The 19853-nt window shown below is 37.4% G+C and overlaps 1 protein-coding gene across 4 annotated transcripts in view; it reads left to right on the top strand.

The window, feature by feature from the left end:
- Window positions 1-19853, top strand: part of LOC148950156 (nidogen-like) — a 364016-nt gene that overhangs the window by 180478 nt on the left and 163685 nt on the right. For all 4 annotated transcript variants that reach the window (XM_089092178.1, XM_089092180.1, XM_089092177.1 and 1 more), the window contains one exon: window positions 4330-4530. In XM_089092178.1, the coding sequence (XP_088948304.1) occupies window positions 4330-4530 (201 nt within the window). The remainder of the gene's footprint in view (window positions 1-4329; window positions 4531-19853) is intronic.

The following is a 19853-nucleotide window of genomic DNA, read 5'->3' as shown; positions in this document are numbered from 1 at the left end:
TAAATATTATAATAAATCAACAGTGTTTTGCTTACAGTGAAGCACACACCTATATTGAGGGATGTCGCATTACACCAACTGAAGCACTATGGTGACTATTTTTTCACGATATTCGAAAAAAGAGTCAGTTGTTCAACGTTTAAATATTCATTTACCTGGACAATTCTGAATGCAAGATATCAGCCAAGCCCAAAAAGATCTGTTAGATATTGGACAACAACGTTCAATGTTGGAAGCGTATTCTACGCATAATAGATAAAAAGTTGAAGTAGATATAAACAAACAAGAAATTTCTCTATTTTCTGGAAATTCCCGAAAGCCTTAACTGCAATGAAAAACGAGTACATTGGAGCCACGAACCCGTCCATTACGTTTAATGGGTCGTACTCATAACACAAGTTATGTAACTCGCCCAGAGTGCTTCCATTTGCTGCTACATCTCTATGATGTGAGAGATGCAAAAAAGTTTGAAGATCTTCTTACTTCGAATCATTTTCATTATGTGACATACAGACAAGGATGCCTTGCTAATGGCCTTGCATTTGACGATAAACATTAGATACATGGCCTAGAAGAATTAGCACTGTCCAAAATGCCTTCTGTAATACGAATACTCTTCTTTCAGATTCTTGTTTCTGGAAATCCTGCACATCCAAAAGTTGTTTGGGAATATTCAAAAATAAGTTGCTAGAGGATTTTATTCGACAAGCACGACGATACAATATATCTAAAAATACTGCAATCAAACGTGCTCATCTTATTATTGCATCCAAGTTAAATACGATGGCAAAAAAGTTCGAATTATTATTTTTTTGGTGGAACGACATGGTATGGATGACATTGAGACCTACAAAAACGACCCAAAATATAGAATTTCTAAATTCTGATATGTCAGGTGCTACTGGAAAAAGTATGTATCGGTGTCTGCAAGGAAAACAGGTTGAAATTGTAAACAGTGTCTTACAGGCTGCCAGTGGTCCTAAAAATGTTGGAATTTTTTTTTTCATAGATGCACCAGGTTTTACCAGTAAAAATTTGTGGATCACATTCTGTTTGGCAAAAATTGCAAAGTAAAGTGTGAGACTTTTACTGGAATCGCATTAACTCTGTTGCCCTTTGGAGAAACAACACACAAGATATTTGGCTTGAAAGTTCTGCGTTCCTCAGATTCAGTTTCCAGCATAAGACTTTAGAATTAGCTCAAGTGAAAGTTCTCCTACTTGACGAAGCACTGATGCTACCCGAGTATGGTTTACAAAACATGGATCAGTTGTTATGGTCTATTGGAAATCTAAAATTGCCATTTTGGAGGGAAAATTCTAGCTGCTGGAGATGATTCCCATCACTGCTTACCTGATCAGGTCTTAAGCTACCGCAAAAAAAAATGATCTTTGGAAGTATTTTAAACTTTGTTCCTTAGAAAAAAAATTCGTGTTGATCCTGAACAGTAGGCATTTGCAAATTACATCCTTGATCTGGAAAATAGAAATCTTCCCAGAAATGATTTCAATTGAATCGAATTACCGGAAGATATAATTTGTAGTGGTAATTTAATTAAGGAAGTATTTGGAGAATATCCTGCAAATCCAATATTTGGATTTAATTCCTAAACAAGTTATGCTTCTATAAAGGGTTAACAGGACGGTTAATTGAATTCACTCAATATTTCCTCAATTCAATTGAGACTGCAGATTTGCCACCCCATGACTTGAGTATACCGGAAAATACAACAGCTATGCTTTTGCGTCACTTAGATGTTCCGGAAGGAATGTGTAATGGAACTTGCCTTGTTTTTACTGAATTATGTAATGGCCTAATTAAGGGTAATATGATTGCTTGGAAACAATCTGGAAAAGAGGTTCGAATTTCTCTAGTTGCGCTCGACTCCAGTAAATTTCAACATGGAAGTTCAGTTAAATGACATGAATTTCCACTTCGACCGTCAATTATGATGACAGCATATAAATCACAAGGGCAAAATAAATTGTACGGGTATTTGTATTCGTCGACCTCCGTATATATGTTTTTTATCATGGTATATTGTACGTGGCATTTTCTCGTGTTAAAAGAGAACGTAACTTAAAAACACTATTATCGTTTGAAAAAGAATGACAAATATATAATGCTGTGTGGAAGGAATCCCTGACAACCGCCAATAAAACATCTTATTGTTAGAATTATATGTCCTTTTAAATTAATTAAATGATTAACTATTGCGTATATATGCGTTTATTTTGCCTCGAAATTTGTTACATAGTTGTTTTTTTGTTAGAACAGGCATATTGAAATCTCTAACCACAAAAACAATCTAAACAGGTCACAAGCTTAAGGAAGAATTCAAATTTTTCCCAGGTTGGTTGTCTCGAACTCAAGTTGACGCCATGACATCAGGAAGAAAACTGTGGTTAGAAGACAAGCGACAATGAGAATCAATATATGCAAAGCTGTCGCGTAGACGTGCCGGGGCCCAGCAGCATAGCTGCCGGAATTCCGGTACTGAAATATATACGTTATGTAAAGTCTTATGCTTAGCTGCTAAATGCCACTTAGCTGTAGCACAATCACTTTCGCTGCTTAAAAAGGCCATCGTCAGCTGATGGTTTGTAAAAACAATAATGGTAATTACTGCAGTATTCACTTAAATACCAACTAACGATTTATAAAAACCAACAAAATCATTACAGCAATTCTTGTCATAATTTAGACCCAAAGCCTCCAAAATAGGGAGTTCAAAGCCTCCTGTTTGAGGTTATACCCATAGAGAATCGATTGGTTGCCCAACAGTTTAAATTCCCCGACATTTTGACCCTCTTTTGGCAAAAAATGTGTGCTTTGTAACGCAAAATGGCAGTAAAAGCAAGGTTTTTTTTAGTTTGTCAAGATGGTGGGGGAGCAAGGGGGTCACAATATCATGCTTAGTCCCGGGTATTAGACTACAGATATATAAGAATGTGATACTATTACAATGTTCAATACACTCGAAAGTTTTCCAGCAGAAAAAATGCATTACTTAAACTTTTACTCCTTCCCCAGAATAATTTCCGAAGGCAACCTTTCTGTCATCTATGCTACTCATCCTCCCTTTTGTTTCGAGATGGCGAGGAGTAACACTTGTCCCGGGAGAAATCCACCAAAATTCCTTGTAAGAATCTTCAAAGGAAATAATAATTAAGGCATGGATCAAAATAGAGAATAAGAGAGAACGAGAAAAAATTTCTAAAGTTGTATTATTGTTAGACTTTTATGAAGATCGGTTTTAAGAGATTTTAATCAATCAACAATGATTTAGAGGTCAATATTCAATCTGTTTTAACAAGGAGTTTTTTGGGAGGGGGATGCTTTACAAAATAAACTTTAAAAAACACATCAAAATTCGTTTATATTTATTTTTGTTAAGTTTTTAACAAGTCGGACCAATATTTCGCGAAATAGGGGGGGGGGGTGTTCAGACCCCTCAACCCCCCCCCCCCTGGATACGGCCTTGACAACATGTACGATTTAAGAAAGCCACAAAAGTCAACCCCCAATTTGTCAAATCCTATGAATATATTAATATTAATTTTAATATTACTATTGACAATAGTTATCGACATCATGCACAATTGAAGAAAGGTGCTTAAAAGTCCTCCCCCAATTTGTCAAATACTATGTATGTTTTATGTATATATTACTCCTATGTAAATATTCTGACCCTGAAAAGACTTCCTGTTTTTCTGGTTCGTTTTTTTTCTGAAACGTGCTACTTTTTAAAATTCTGCATTAATTAGAACATATAACGATAAGTTTATCTTAACTAGTTTTGTAGATATATTTTATGTTATCTACGAAGCAATAATTTGTTTTTCTTTTAAGTTTCAGCTTCGGTCTTTGCTTCTACAACATAAACTTTATTTTTGTTTCTTATAAATATTTTTCAAGATCTGGTATCTTATTCAAGGGGTTTTTCTCCTTAGGTAAAATCAGGCAGACTTAATTATATAAATTACGTCTCGTATAAAATTCCAACCTAATCACGTCTATCAAATCATGTTTAGATTGTTTAGATTCGTCAAAAAAATAAACTCAATTTATTTCCTTTTCACATTACTTAAGCTCATAATTTGTTCATTTGGCTTAAAATGGGATCTGGATCACCCATTGCTAGAAGTACACGAGTCGTTACACCCGGAAATGAATCAAAAGTTATTATTCAACACTAGTAATGACAAGATGCATTGACAAGATGCATTGACTATCAGCATTACATATGGAAAGCAGAGTGTATTATATTTCATAATTTAGCCACAAACGTGTCTTGTTGATCTTCACTAACGCTAGGTCTATTTCTAGGTGGTTTTTTCAACTTCACGTCTATTGTATCTTTCCCTGAAACAGGAAATGAAATTACAATCAGTCATCATTTCTTGGGATTGGACGTTTATAATTATTTAGAAGTGCTAATTACCATTGATGGCACAATCCCGGCATTGCCAGAAAACAGTAAAATAGAGATGCCTAGTCATGATGAATATTTCACTTCTCCAGCGCACGGTAAGACTTTCTATAATGTATCGTTATTTGTAGTCCTTATACCGTAGTGTCAGGATTAATCTTCTTTTAATCTAATACCCTTCTTTAACTTTTCTTCACTAGCTTCTATGATGTTAATAAATTGTTTTTGCTCTTGGTTCTTTTTCACTGACCTTTTGATCTGGTATTGCCAACACTAGATCATCTTTGATTATCAGCTAATTTTGGATAATATTGCCGACGGACCAGCGCTGCCTAAATAAAGAGCGAAGTTGGCCCTATGCATTATTAAATAAAAAAAACAAGCTTTTTCAAATGAAAGTAAGGAGCAACATCAAAACTTAAAACGAACAGAAATTACTACGTATATGAGCGGGTTCACCCCCTAGTCAATAATTTCCTCTTAACGCTAAAGTTTGAATTTTGTTTAAGAATGAACAATTCTTTAAGAATGACCTCTGAATCACAAAAACCGTTTAATTAGAATAGATATCTTTTTTGAAAGTAATAACAAAATTTAGCATAAAGAGCGAGGTATTGACTAGGGGGCGAACCCCCTCATATACGTAATAATTTCTGTTCGTTTTAAGTTTTAATGTTGCTCCTTACTTTCAGTTGAAAAAACTTGTTTTTTATTTAATCTCTGATCGTTTTTTAATAATGCTGCGAAATCTGGCGCTTCCTTCATAGAAATGTCCCTTCCCCCATGGAAACGTCCTCCATGGAAAGATCTTCCAATGTAAAAAACCTCCACCGACCCCCCCCCCCCCCCACCAGAAAAATATCCCTCCTGAAAACGTCTGTATACATCCTAATAACCAATACTATATGTAAACAATGGGCAAACTTCATAACTTGCAGCCCTTCCCCCGGAAACTGTGGGGGATTAAGTCATCCTCAAAGGCATATTTATTAGATTTTTGACTATGCTGAACAAAATGTCTATCTCTAAATTTTGAAAGGGTGACTTCGGGAAAAATATGAGCGTGGGAGGGGGCCAAGTTGCCCTCCAATTTCTTTGGTTACTTAAAAAGGGCACTAGATAATACTTTGTTGTTACCCTCTGTACATGAAAAAGACGCACTAAGAAAGACATTATGTACATTTAGGTTGTCAAAAGGGTGCAGGGGAGGTCAGGTTGGACCCTGAAATGGGATTGATGCGGACAGTCAGATAAAATCCCCTAGTGTCTTGGCAAAAATTTTCGAATAATCAAGATTGGTGCATCATCTAATACCCTATTATCACACTAGTTTGGATCTAGATACATGCAGCCAGTTGCATTCTTTTTTACGAAAAATGTTTTTACCATAAGCATTTTTTCAAGGGTCTCTGTTTGGAGTTTAAAAGAGAGATCTAGGCTGTTGGAAATGCAGTAGGATTGCTCAGGAAAAAGATTGTTCTCAAGGAAGGATTTTAAAGCAGTTGATTAGGTGCCACCGATTTGGATTTTTTTTTAAATTACTTTGATGTTGTAAAAAAATCCATAGGGTTGGGCCGGATATAGCAATAGGGGTTGCTTTGGACATTTTTATTCTGTCCAAATCAACCCCGTGTCTAAAAGATTACTACTTAGGGTTCAAACTTATAGATGTATCCTTGGCAATAAGTTTTTCTAATAAGTAAAAAGGGATTAAAGTTCGCTTTTAACACGATTGCAGCCATAGCTTCAACCATGATTTCTTGCTCTGTTTCTTTTGTGCATACAAATTCCACAAAGAAATAAGGCTTTGGCTCTCTGTTAGCCTGAACCTAGCAAAAGAAAGAACCACAGGTTTTACATGGAATTTAGCATAATGGCAAGATCGCAGATAGATAACAATATGTAGAAGACAAAAAATTTTTTCTTTTTTTTTGACTTTTAAACGCCGAAGACGTACAAGCTGAAGAGGTCGAGGCCTCCTCCTGATATGAAACAGATAGAGAAGGTTGCTTATATCGCTTAAAAAGATAGGGTATCAGTCAGAGAAGCTTCAACAGTCTTCAGTTTTCAAAAATCTACTCTTGATGACAACATCAAGAGGACAAGAGCATAAACTGCGAGGCAGGAAAGCATAGATAATACAGACTATTGACAACCATTTTACACAGCACAACCCTCAGATTGCAATGCAAGTGAAGAGAAATTTCTTGTGGAGAATCTGAAAACATGCTCTCTTATGAATCATGGACTAATAGCGACAATTTTCGTAATAAAAGCAAATTTTTTTTTTTGCCTATGTAGTTACAGACAGATCAACTAGTTATAATGCCTGGGAGCCCAAGTTCCTTGGCTTCGTCCGAGAGCCGTCAGACCGAAAGAAGACCTATAGTCACTCCTGAGCATTTTTTACGTTTCCACGTGTGTCCACTAGCAATGTTTACAGGGCACTAAGCCTGCAATTGGGCACCCACCCAAAGAATGAGAAACACATTTGAAAAAGAGGAATTAAAGCAAGCTAGATAACAAAAGTAAAGATGACCACGGAAAAGAAACGTGGACAGTCACCAAAAACTCTTGAAAGTAGTGATAGTGAATTTGTTAATTTCAACAGCGAGCCCTTCGACCCCGATTCCATCGCTGCAAGTCATTTTATTCTTATGAAGTTTATGCTTTGCAAGCGCAGTCTGGAGATATTTATGTTGCTCAAATAAAAGGAGCTAATAAAGTTGATTTTAGGGCGTGCTTCATGAGAAGAAGTAGACAGAAATTCATGTTTCCAGAGATTCTCACTATAAAATTCATAGTGAAACAGTTTCATGGTTGAAACATTATTTGAATTTATTTTTACTCATCTTCGGTGAAATGTAGGTCTTCATATTTCTACTCATTCTATGTTTAATGTAGCTCTTTATTTTTCTTTGAGACACGTCTTTTGTAGAAATTTTTTTAAAAATTAATCAGAGGCAACGCTATAGCTTTGCCTATAGTAAAGGTCATACGGGGCCAATGTTTAATTATTTATTATGTTTTCCCAGAGGCACTTCATATGGAAGGGGTCGTCTTATAAACATCAAAGGGGGCTCATTCGATTGGAAATCGAGAGTTCTAGTGTCCATTTTAAGGCTCAAAAGTGATTGGAAGGCAATTAAAATCCCTTCTACGCCCACCATTTCCCCAAACACATCCAATCAAAGTTTTGAGATAGCCATTTTGTTCTAAGTAGTTGATTTCCAAATAAAAAGGATGTTTTTAGGAGGCAACTACCCCAACAGTCCTGAGGGCAAGGGCTCTAAGTTATGTCCTGGGGGCATCTAAGGTATTTATAGAAAGCTTTGTTGTAGAAACTTCAAAAAAACTCATTCGATTGGAAATTTAAAGGGCTAGTGCCCTTTTTAATAGTCAAAAGTGATTGGAGAGCAATTAACCCCCCTTTCCCGCCCACCTTATCCCCAAACACATCCAATAAAAATCTTGAGATAGCCATTTGTTCAACCTAGTTGAAAACTCTGGAAATTAGGTCTTTGAGGATGACAATCCCCCACAGCCCTCCGGGCAAGGGTATTAAGTTATGCCCTGGGGGCATATAAGGTTTTATAGAAAGCGTTACTACAAAAAGGGCTCATTCGATTGGAAATTTAAAATGCTAGCTCCCTTTATAATAGTCAAAAGTGATTGGAAGGTAACTAGCACCTGTTCCACGCCCAGCATTTCCCCAAACACATCCAATCAAAAATTTGAGATAGCCATTTTGTTCAACGTAGTTGACAGTTCTGGAAATTAAATCTTTGAGCTGGACACTCCCCCACAGCCTTCAGGGCAAGGGTTATAAGTTATGCCCTGGGGATGTATATGGTTCTTATTGAAGGACTACTCGTATAAACTTCAGGGAGGGCACATTTTATTGGAAATTGCAAGTTCTAGTTTCCTTTCTAAGCGTAAAATTAAGTCGGAGGGTAACCCGCCCCCCCCCCCCCCTAAACCGTTTTTTCCAAAATGCATCCAATAAAAAATTTTAGAAAATTGATTTTGTTAAAAATAGTTCAAAGATCATATAACAAAAACGCCAATGTCGACCCAACCCTCAAGGGCCCGGGGGCAGGCATTGTAATTTATGTCCTGGGGGCATATATGATTTTTATGGAAGGGATGCTCGTAAAAACTTCAAAGAGGGCTCATTTGATTGGAAATTGAAAGTTTTAGTGCACTTTTAAGAGTCAAAAGAGATTGGTAGGATATTGTGAAATATTCATAAATTTAGCTGAATGAAAAATGGGTATTTTCCTTAAAAGCTCTTAAAACGCTTTAAATCCATCTCTAATATCACTCTCCCCTCCCTTCTACCCCCTTCCTGGGTTGCATGCTAGGACCCCCTATTTTCTATAATACATGGTTTTTTTGTGTATATTGTGATATGGCTTTTTTCATCTTTTATTTTTTGTCGCATTTTTTAGATGTCTTTATTCTATGTTTTTAATATTGCATGTCAATTTGTTTGAATTAATGAAACTGTTATTAACAGATTATTTTTTTTCAAGATGTATTTTTTAGCATAAATAAGGCATGCTTTTCCCTTTATTAATACCTTGAGAGAAATGTCTACGGGAGTTTGTCAAATTTTAAGAGTAATACGTCATTATAGTGTTTGCCAAAAATGAAGGATCTTAGGTATCACGCATTAGGTTAATTTTAGAATATTAAGAGTAGGACAAAATACTGGGAATAGCGGTTTAGTCTTCTCGGTTAAGGCACAGTTCTAATGGAAGAAAATTGACCTCTCGAGTCCTGTGTGGGGTCAAGAACTATAGAAAAGGAATAAAAGAAAAAAACATTGTATGTTTCAGGTGAAAAAATAAAATGCCATAAGGAGGGAAAATGTGCTGAGGGTTTCGAGCGAAAATGCCAAAAAAGGTATTATTTGACAGTGATGGTTGCGCAATCATTACGTGACCTTACATAAAGTGTGCACAGTCATTAAGTTAAAGAAAGAAAAAATATGTAGAGCGTTTCGGCTAAAAATAAAAATGTCAAAATGGGTATTACGTGACAGTGTTGCATAATCATTACGTAAGGTGTGAGCTGTCATTACTTTACAAGTGGGGGTTCCCCCGTGGGTTCCTGTGGCACCCACGTGTTCAAAAAGGTCTCATTCGATTGGAAATTCATAGGGCTCATGGTCTTTTAAATAGTCAAAAGTGATTGGAGGGCAACTAACTCCCCTCTCATGCCCACCATTTCCCCAAACAGGTTCAATCAAAATTTTGAGATAGAAATTTTGTTCAACTTAGTTAAGAGGTCCGGATATTATGTCGTGAAGGACGACACTCCCCCACAGCCCTCATGACAAGGGTTGTAAGTTATGCCCTGGGGGTATACAAGGTTTTTGAAGAAAGTATTGTCGTAAACACTTCAAAAAGGGCTCACTCGATTTGAAATTGAAAGGGCTAGTGCCCTTTTTTATAGTCAAAAGTGATTGGAGAGAAACTTACCCCCCTTTCGCGCACAGTATTTCCCCAAACGAAACAAATAAAATTTTGAGATAGCCATTTTGTTCAACATGGTTGAAAGTTCTGGAAACTTTGTCTCTGAGGATGAAAAAACTCCCACACTCCTCAGGGCAAGGGTTGTAAGTTATGCCCTGGGGGCATATAAGGTTTTTATAGATAGCGTTGTCGTAAAGCTTCAAAAAGGGCTCATTCAATTGGAAATTGAACGGGCTAGTGCCTTTTTTAATAGTCGAGAATAATTGGAGGGCAACTAACTACCATCTCACGCCCACCCTTTCCTCAAAGACATCCAATCAAAATTTTGAGATAGCCATTTTGTTCAACGTAGTTGAAAGTTTTGGAAATTATGTCTTTGAGGATGACACTCCCCCTACAGCCCTCAGGGCTAGGGTTGTAAGCTATACTCCAAGGGCATATAAGGTTTTTGTAGAAAGCGTTTTCGTAAAGAATTCAAAAAGGGCTCGCTCGATTGGAAAGTGAAAGGGTCAATGCCCTTTTTAATAATTAAAATTAATTGGACGACAACCAACCTCCCTTTCACACCCACCATTTCCCCAAACATATACAATCAAAATTTTGAGTTATCAATTTTGTTCAACGTAGTTAAAGTTCTGGAAATTCTGTAGTAGGATGAGGGCAACTAATCCCACTCTCACGCCCACCTTTTCCCCCAGCACATCCAATCAAAATTTTGAGATAGCCATATATTTATGGTTATCTCAAGAGGTTTAAAAAAACCTCTTTTTCATACCATCCAAGAGGTCGAAAGTGAAAGTGAAAGTCGAAAGTGATTGGAGGATAGCTAACACCCCTCTTACACCCCCCATTTCCCCAGACACATCTAATCAAAATTTTTGAGATAGCCAATTTGTTCAACGTAGTTGAAAGGTCCGGAAATTATGTCTTTGAGGATTACAGCCCCCCTAACAGCCCTCAGGTCAAGGGTTGTAAGTTTGCCCTGGGGACATATAAGGTGCTTATAGAAAGCGTCGTAGTAGAAACTCAAAAAGGGCTCAGTCGATTGGAAATTGAAAGGGCTAGTACCCTTTTTAATAGTCGAAAGTGATTGGAAGGCTTGACTTTTTTAATGTGAAGATCGATGTGGGTACAATGTATCATTATTATTTTTTTTTTTTTTTTGTTTAGACCAGGGCACTTCGTATCGAAGGTGTTGTCTTAGGAACTTCAAAAAGGGCTCATTCGATGGAAAATAGAAAGGGCTAATGCCCTTTTTAATCGTTGAAAGTGATTGAAGGGCAAATAGTCCCCATCCCACGCCCACCCTCCCATTTGCCCATTATCTTTGTACTTTTCTTTCAGAGGTTTTGGCAGTTTCTTTTTCCTTTTAAGATTATTCAAATAGTACTTGTAAATTGTACAAGCAAGTCAGGAAATAGTAGCCAACTTACCAGTTGTCTACTGTAGCCACTAATCTTCAGCTTGATTTTTATCAATTATTAATTAAAAACACTTTTTCCACAAAATAAGTTTTCCAAAGAAAAGTAAAGAACTCCATTAAACAAAAAATTAGCAAAAATAAAATCAAATGATCTACCAAGCGTGAAACTACCACAAATTATCATCGATAAATAAATGAAACCCAAAACAAACAGAAATTACAATAATTAACCGAGTAAAACTCAAAAAGAGCAGAAACTAACATAAGTTCGGCGCAAAACCCCTATGCCTTCCCAAGGCCAGAACATACATGCACTTTACTGAAAAAAAATAAATGTTTTTACTTTTATAACTTTAATAAATCAAATAATATTAACATTTTGATTACTAAATATCAGTATATGTATATTAAATCGACAATGCACATTCATTTGTATTTTTTTCAGTAAAGTTTTGATTGGATGTGTTTGGCCCTTTGGCACTTTGTGCCAAAGGGCCAAACCCTTTGTTTGTTTAGCACTAGCCATTTGAATTTCCAATCGAATGAGCCTTTCTTGAAGTTTTTACGACAACGCCTTCTATAAAAACCTTATATGCCCCCAGGGCATAACTATAAACCCTTGCCCCGAGGGCTGTAGGGGAGTGTCCTCCTCAAAAACATATTTTCTATCCGAAAATCAACTACTCTGAACAGACTGGCTATCTTAAAATTTTGATTGGATCTGTTTGGGGGGAATGATGGGCGTGGGGGGGATAGTTGCCCTCCAATCACTTTCGACTATTAAAAAGGGTACTAGCCCTTTGAATTTCCAAATCAAACGAGCCTGTTTTGAAGTTTCTATGACAACACCTTCTATAAAAACCTTATATGCCCCCAGGGCATAACTTAAAACCCTTGCCCTGAGGGTTTTGGGGGAGTGTCCTCCTCAAAAACATATTTTCTATCTGGAAATCAACTACGCTGAACAAAATGGCTATTCTAAAATTTTGATTGGATGTGTTTGGGGGAATGATTGGCGTGGGGGTGGGAGCTAGTTGCCCTTAAATCACTTTCAACTATTAAAAAGGGCACTAGCCCTTAAAATTTCCAATCGAATGAGCCTGTTTTGAAGTTTCTACGACATCGCCTTCTATAAAAACCTTATATACCCCTAGGGCATAACTTAAAACCCTTGCCCTGAGGGTTTTCGGGGAGTGTTCTCCTCAAAAACATATTTGCTATCTGGACATCAACTATGCTGGACAAAATGGCTATCTCAAAATTTTGATTGGATGCGTTTTGGGGAATGATGGGCGTGGGGGAGGGGGCGAGTTGCCCTCCAATCACTTTCGATTATTAAAAAGGGCGCTAGCCACTCCAATTTTCAATCGAATGAGCCCTTTTCGAAGTTTCTACGACAACTCCTTCGATACGAAGTGCCCTGGTATGAAATGTCCTAGTCTTTTGAATTTCCAATCAAATGAGCCTTTTTTGAAGTTTCTATGACAACGCCTTTTATAAAAACCTTATATGCCCACAGGGCACAACTTAAAACCCTTGCCCCAAGGGTTGTGAGGGAGTTTCCTACTCAAAAACATACTTTCTATCTGGAAATCAACTATGCTGAACAAAAGGACTATCTAAAACTTTTGATTGGATATGTTTGGCGAAATGATTGGCGGGGGAGGGCTAGTTGCCCTCCAATCACTTCGACTATTAAAAAGGGCACTATCCCTTTGAATTTCCAATCGAATGAGCCTATTTTGAAGTTTCTACGACAACACCTTCTATCAGAAACCTTATAGGCCCTTAGGGCATAACTTAAAACCCTTGCTCCGAGGGTTGTGGGGAGAGTATCCTCCTCAAAAAAATGTTTTCTATTTGGAAATCAACTACGCTGAACAAAATGGCTTTCTCAAAATTTTGCTTGGATGTGTTTTGGGGAATGATGTGCGTTGGGGGGGGGGCTAGTTGCCCTCCAATCACTTTCGACTATTGAAAAGGACACTAGCCCTTTGAATTTCCAATTGAATGAGCCTTTTTTGAAGTTTCTACGACAACGCCTTCTTTAAGAACCTTATATGCTCCCAGGGCATAACTTCAAACCCTTGTCCCGAGGGTTGTGGGGGAGTGTCCGCCTCAAAAGTATATTTTCAATCTGGGAATCAACTACGCTGAACAAAATGAATATCTAAAAATTTTGATTGGATGTGTTTGGGGGAATGATGGGCGTAGAGGGGGGGGGATAGCTGCCGTCCAATCACTTTCGACTATTAAAAAGGGCACTAGCCATTCCAATTTGCAATCGAATGAGCCCTTTTCGAATTTTCTACGACAACTCCTTCAATATGAAGTGCCCGGGTATGTAAAAAAAACAAACCAAAAAACAACACATTGTGCCCACATCGTTCTTTACTTAGGCAGCGCTCGCGCGCTGCCTATGATTAATTTAAAAAAAAAATCCGAAAATAAGTTTTTCAAAGAAAAGTAAAGGCCATTTTAAACTTAAGCTCAGCAACAAGTAATAATATAAAGGAATAAATCGATCTTAAAGCGAGTAATGCTTAGATTTAATATGACAATCAAGCATAAAAAAAATATTTTGCTATTTAACTATAAATGAAACTTAAAACGAACAGACATTAAATAAACAATCAATGCAAACAAACATACAATAGATATTAATGTAAATGAATAAATAAATCTTAAAACGAGTGAAACTTAAATTGAATATACAAATCAAGCTTGAAACGAACAAAAATCATTACAAACAAGAGCTCGGGTATCACCTCCTTCTTTCACTGTAAAAGTCTAAAACCTACTGCGTCATTGGCGTTTACTGAAAACCAATTTTATTACAAATATTTTTTGTAATTAATATTGAAAATAAACATTAAAATTATAGTAAAATTTTGAACTGATTAGCTTTCAGCGATTAATATAATTATACATCTAATATTCAGTTTAATGTATTTGTTCTTTCTAAAGTTGTTCAAGACGAATACAGTTTAACTACAAACAAGAGTTTGGATACTGCCCCCTTCCTTAACTTTAAATAAAAATAAAAAGCCTAATGCGTCATTGGCGCTTAATTGAAATCGAATTATATTACAAATAATTTTTTTCAGTTCTTACAGCATTGAAAATAAAAATAAAATTACAGTGAAATAAATTCTTGAACTGATGGATCTTTCAACAATTGATATCCTTATACATCAAATATTCAAATTGATTTTGTTTATACTTTCCAAGACTGTTCGAGACGCATATAGTTTTCAGTAAAGCACCAGTGACGCAGAAGGTTTTAAACTTTTACAGTGAGAGAAGGAGGTGATACTCAAACTCTTGTTTGTAGTGATTTTTGTTTTTTTCGAGCTTGATTTTCATATTCAGTTTTGGTTTCTCTCGTTTTAAGATTTATTTATTTATCTTAAAATTTTTATCGGATGGGTTTTGCGAAAAAGGGCGTGGGTGGGGGGCTAAGTGCCCTACGGTCTCTTTTGACTCTTTAAGATTGAACTAGAACTTTCTATTTTCAATCAAATGAGCCTTCTCTGAAGTTTACACCAGCATCCCTTCTATAAGAACCATACATACCCCCAGAGTATAACTTACAACTCCTGTCCCTGAGCCCTGCGGGATTGTGTCAACCCCGTAGTTTTAATATTCGATGTTTGAGCTATTTTTAACAAAAACGTCGCATTAAATTATTATCGGATGGGTTTATCCACCCAATAAACCCAAAGTCGTGGAGGGCGGGAGGGACTAGTTGCCCTCTGATCTTTTTTTACTCTGAGAAAATGAACTAGAACTTTTAATTTCCATTCATATGAGCCCTCTCTGAAATTTATACGAGCATCATTTTCATAAGAACCATACACGGCCCACGAAAATAGCTTACAATGTCTGCCCCAGGCCCTGGGGGGTTGTATCGACACCGGAGTTTTTGTTATCTGATCTTTGAACTATTTCAAAAAAATGGCTATCTCAAAAGTTGTATTGAATGGGTTTAGGGAAAAAAGTGTGGCGGGGGCTAGGGAGCCTCCGATCTCTTTTGACTCTTAAAAATTGAGCTAGAACTTTCAATTTCCATTCAAATTAGCCCTCTCTGAAGTTTATACGAGCATCCCTTCCATAAGAACTATATATGCCCCCAGGGCATAACTTGCAGTACCTGCCCCCGGGCCCTAGGTTGTTGTGTCACTGACACTGGAGTTTTTTTTTGTCTGACCTTTGAACTATTTTTAACAAAATCGCTATTTCAAAATTTTTATCGTGTGCTTTTGGGAAAAAGGGGCGTGGGGGACAGTTGCATTCTGATATCTTTTGATTCTTAAAAATTGAACTAGAACTTTCGATTTCCAATCAAATGAGCCCTCTCTGAAGTTTATACGAGCATCACTTCCACAACGGCTGTATATGCCCTCCAGACATAACTTTCAACTCTTACCCTGGGCCCTGAATATGATCTTTGAACCATTGTGAAAAAAATGGCTCTCTCAAAGTTCTTGTCGAATGGGTTTGAGGAAAATCTCTTTAGACTCTTAAGAAGTGAAGGAGAACTTTCAATTTCCAATCAAATGAGCCCTCTCCGAAGTTTGTAAGAGCATCCCTTCCGTAAGAACTATATATGGTCCAGGAGCATTATTTACAACGCGTACCTCCGGGCCCTGGGGGGTTGCATCGACACAGGAGCTTTTTTTATCCGACTTTTGAACTATTTTTAATGAAATGGCTATTTTAAAATTTTTATCGGATGGGCTTGGGGGTAAAAGGATGTGTGGGTGGGGCTACTTGCCATCGAATATCTTTTGACTCTTAAAAAGTTAACTATAACTTTCAATTTCCAATCAAATGAGCCCTCTCTGAAGTTTATACGAGAATCCCTTTCATAAGAACCATATACCCCCAGGACAACACTTAGAACGCCTACCCCCCGGGTACTGGGGGGTTGTGTTGACACCGGAGTTTTTGTTATTTAATTTTTGAACAGTTTTCAAAAAAATGGCTATCTCAAAATTTGTAGCAAATGGATTTGGGGGAAAAGGGCGGGGGGAGGGCTAGCTACCCTAAATTATCTTGAATCTCAAAAAGTGAATAGAAATTTCAATTTCCAATTAAATGAGCCCTCTATGAAGTTTATACGAGCATCCCTATCATAAGAACAGTACATCCTTTTAGGGCATAACTTAGAACGCCTTCAGCCGGGCCCTGGGGGGTTTATTGACACCGGAGTTTTTTTTTATCTGACCTTCGAACTATTTTTAACAAAATGTCTATCTCATAATTTTCATTAAATGGGTATAGAAAAAAAGTCGTGGGGGGGGGCTAGTTGCCCTCGGATCTCTTTTTACTTTTAAAAAATGAACTATAACTTTCAATTTCCAACCAAATGAACCCTGTTTGAAGTTTATAAGAAAAACCCGTTCATAAGAACCATATACCCCCAGGACAACCCTTACAACGCCTACCCCCCGGGTACTGGGGTGGGGGGGGGGTTGTGTTGACACCGGAGTTTTTTTTATTTAATTTTTGAACAATTTTCAAAAAACTGGCTATCTCAAAATTTGTAGCGGATGGGTTTGGGTAAAAAGGGCGTGGGTAGGGCTAGTTACCCTAAAATATCTTGACTCTTAAAAAGTGAAATAGAACTTTCAATTTCCAATTAAATGAGCCCTCTATGAAGTTTATACGAGCATCCCTTTCATAAGAACAATACATGCCCTTAGGGAATAACTTAGAACCGCTTCCCCGGGCCGGGGGGGGGGGTTTATTGACACCGGAGTTTTTTTTATATGACCTTCGAACTATTTTTAACAAAATGTCTATCTCATAATTTTCATCAGATGGGTATGGAAAAAAGGCGGGGGGGGGGGGGCTTGGATCTCTTTTGACTATTAAAAAGTGAGCTCAAACTTTCAATTTCCAATCAAATGACCCCTATCTGAAGTTTATATGGGCATCCCTCTCATAAGAACCATATATACCCCAGGGCATTACCTACAACGCCTGCCCCCGGGCCCTGGAGGGTTGTGTCAACGCCTGAACTTTTGTTTTCTGACTGTCGAAGAATTTTTTACTTAATTGCTATCCCAAAACTTTTATCGGATGCATTTGGGGAAAAAGGGGCATGGGGGTTAGGGTCCCTCCAATCTCTTTTGACTCTCAAAAACTGAACTAGAACTTTTAGAAACTGAGCTCGAAATTTCAATTACCTCTCAAATGAGCCCTCTCTGAAGTTTATATGAGCATCCCTTTCATAAGAACAATATATGCCCCAGGGAATCACTTACAACGCCTGCTCCCGGGCCCTGGGGGGTTGTGTCAACACCTGAGCTTTTGTTATCTGACTTTTGAACAGTTTTTAACTTAATTGCTATCTCAAAATTTTTTCAGATGCGTGTGGGGAAAAAGGGGCGTGGGGGTAGTTGCCCTCTTTTGACCCTCAAAAAATGAACTAGAACTTTCAATTTCCAATCGAATGAGCCTTCTCTGAAGTTTTTACAAATATCTTTTCAATAAGAACCATATATTCCCCAAGGGAATAACTTAAAACGCCTTCCCTCGGGCCCTGGGGGCTGTGTCGACCCTGGAGTTTTCGCTGTATGATCTTTGAACTATTTTAAAAAAAAGCTATCTCAAAGCTCTTATTGAATGGGTCTGATGAAAAAGGGCATGGAGGGGGAGGGGCTAGGTGCCCTCCAATCTCCTTTGACTGTTATAAATTGAACTAGAACTTTTAATTTCCAATCAAATGAGCCTTCTTTGAAGTTTATACGAGCATACATTCCATAAGAACCATATATGCCCCCCGGCCATAACTTACAACGCCTGTCCTCGGGCCCTGGGGGGCTGTGTCGATACCGTAGTTTTTGTTACATGATCTTAGAGCTATTTTGAACAAAATTGCTATCTCAAAATTTTATCGGATGCACTTGGGAAAAAGGGTGTGGGGGGCTGTTTACACCGGTATCTTTTGACGCTTAAGAAATGAACTAGAAATTACAATTTCCAATCAAATGAGCCCTCTCTGAAGTTTATGCGAGCATTCCTTCCATAGAAACCATATATGCCCCCAGGGCATAACTTATAGCCCTTGCCTTGATGACAGTGAGGGGTAGTTTTTATGACAACGATTTCTGTAAACATTATATTCCCCCAGGGTATAACTTACAACCTTTGCCCTGAGGGCTCTGAGGGGGTCATTATCCTCAAAGACCTAATTTGCAGAACTTTTAACTACGTTGAAAAAAATGGATATCTCAAAATTTTGATTGCAAGTGTTTGGGGACATGGTGGGCGTGGAAGGGGTTTTAGTTGCCTTCCAATCACTTTCGACTATTAAAAAGGCACTAGCCATCTAAATTTCCAATCCAAAGAGCCCTTATGGAAGTTTCTACGACAACGCTTTCTATAAAAACCTTATGAGCCTCCAGGGTATAATTTATAACCATTGCCCTGAGGGCTGTGGGGGGGTTTTCATCCTCAAAGACCTAATTTCCAAAAGTTTCAACTACGTTTAACAAAATGGGTATCCAAAACTTTTGATTGGATGTGTTTGGGGACAAGGTTGGCTTGACAGGGGGGTTAGTTGCCCTCCAAACACTTTGACCCTTAAAAAGGGCACTATCCCTGTGAATTTTCAGTCGAATGAGTCCTTTTCGAAGTTTCTATGACAAAGCTTTCTACAAAAACCTTATATGTCCCCAGAGTACAACTTACAACCCGTGCCCTCAGGCGTGTTGGGGTGGGTGGGTGTGTCCTCCTCAAAAACCTAATTTATATCTGGAAATCAACTACGTAGAACAAAATGGTTATCTCAAAATTTTGATTGGATGTGTTTGGGGAAATGGTGAGCGTGAAAGGGGTTTTAGTTGCCTTCCAATCACTTCAGACCCTTAAAAAGGGCACTAGAACTCTTGATAATCGAATGAGCCCCCTTTGAAGTTCAATATATATATATATATATATATAAATATATATATATATATATATATATATATATATATATATATATATATATATATATATATATATAATATATATAATAGTCGTAAGGTGTACCTTTGGGTATATAAGGTTTTTATAGAAAGTTTTGTCGTAACAGCTTCAAAAAGGTCTCATTCGATTGGAAATTGATAGACTAGTGCCTTTTTTATTTGTCGAAAGTCATCAGAGGGCAAATTTTTATATAGCCATTTTGTTCAGCCCATCAGAAAGGTCTGGAAATTATGTCTTTTGGGATAACAAATCCCCCAAGCCCTAATGGCAAGGGTTGTAAGTTATTCCCTGGGGACATATACGGTTTTTATAGAAATTATGGTCATGTAAACTTCGGGGGGGGCTCATTGGATTGGTAATCAGACGCTCTAGTGCTTTTTTAAGAGTCAAAGTGATCAGAGGACAGCTATCATAATATTGTGTTTTTTTTAATGTATTTTTGATAAGACAGAAAAAAGAACGAGTAAATTATTTAAAAAAACACGAACAAATAATAATCAATCTAACTAAAAAGATTTCAAATTCCAAGAACGCTACA

Source organism: Artemia sp. Qi Xiang Cuo, chromosome 7 (assembly GCF_049724085.1).
Source record: "Artemia sp. Qi Xiang Cuo chromosome 7, ASM4972408v1, whole genome shotgun sequence".
Lineage (NCBI taxonomy): Eukaryota > Metazoa > Arthropoda > Branchiopoda > Anostraca > Artemiidae > Artemia > Artemia sp. Qi Xiang Cuo.
The sequence above is the reverse complement of the archived record's forward strand: the minus strand, read 5'-3'. Positions and strand labels throughout refer to the sequence as shown.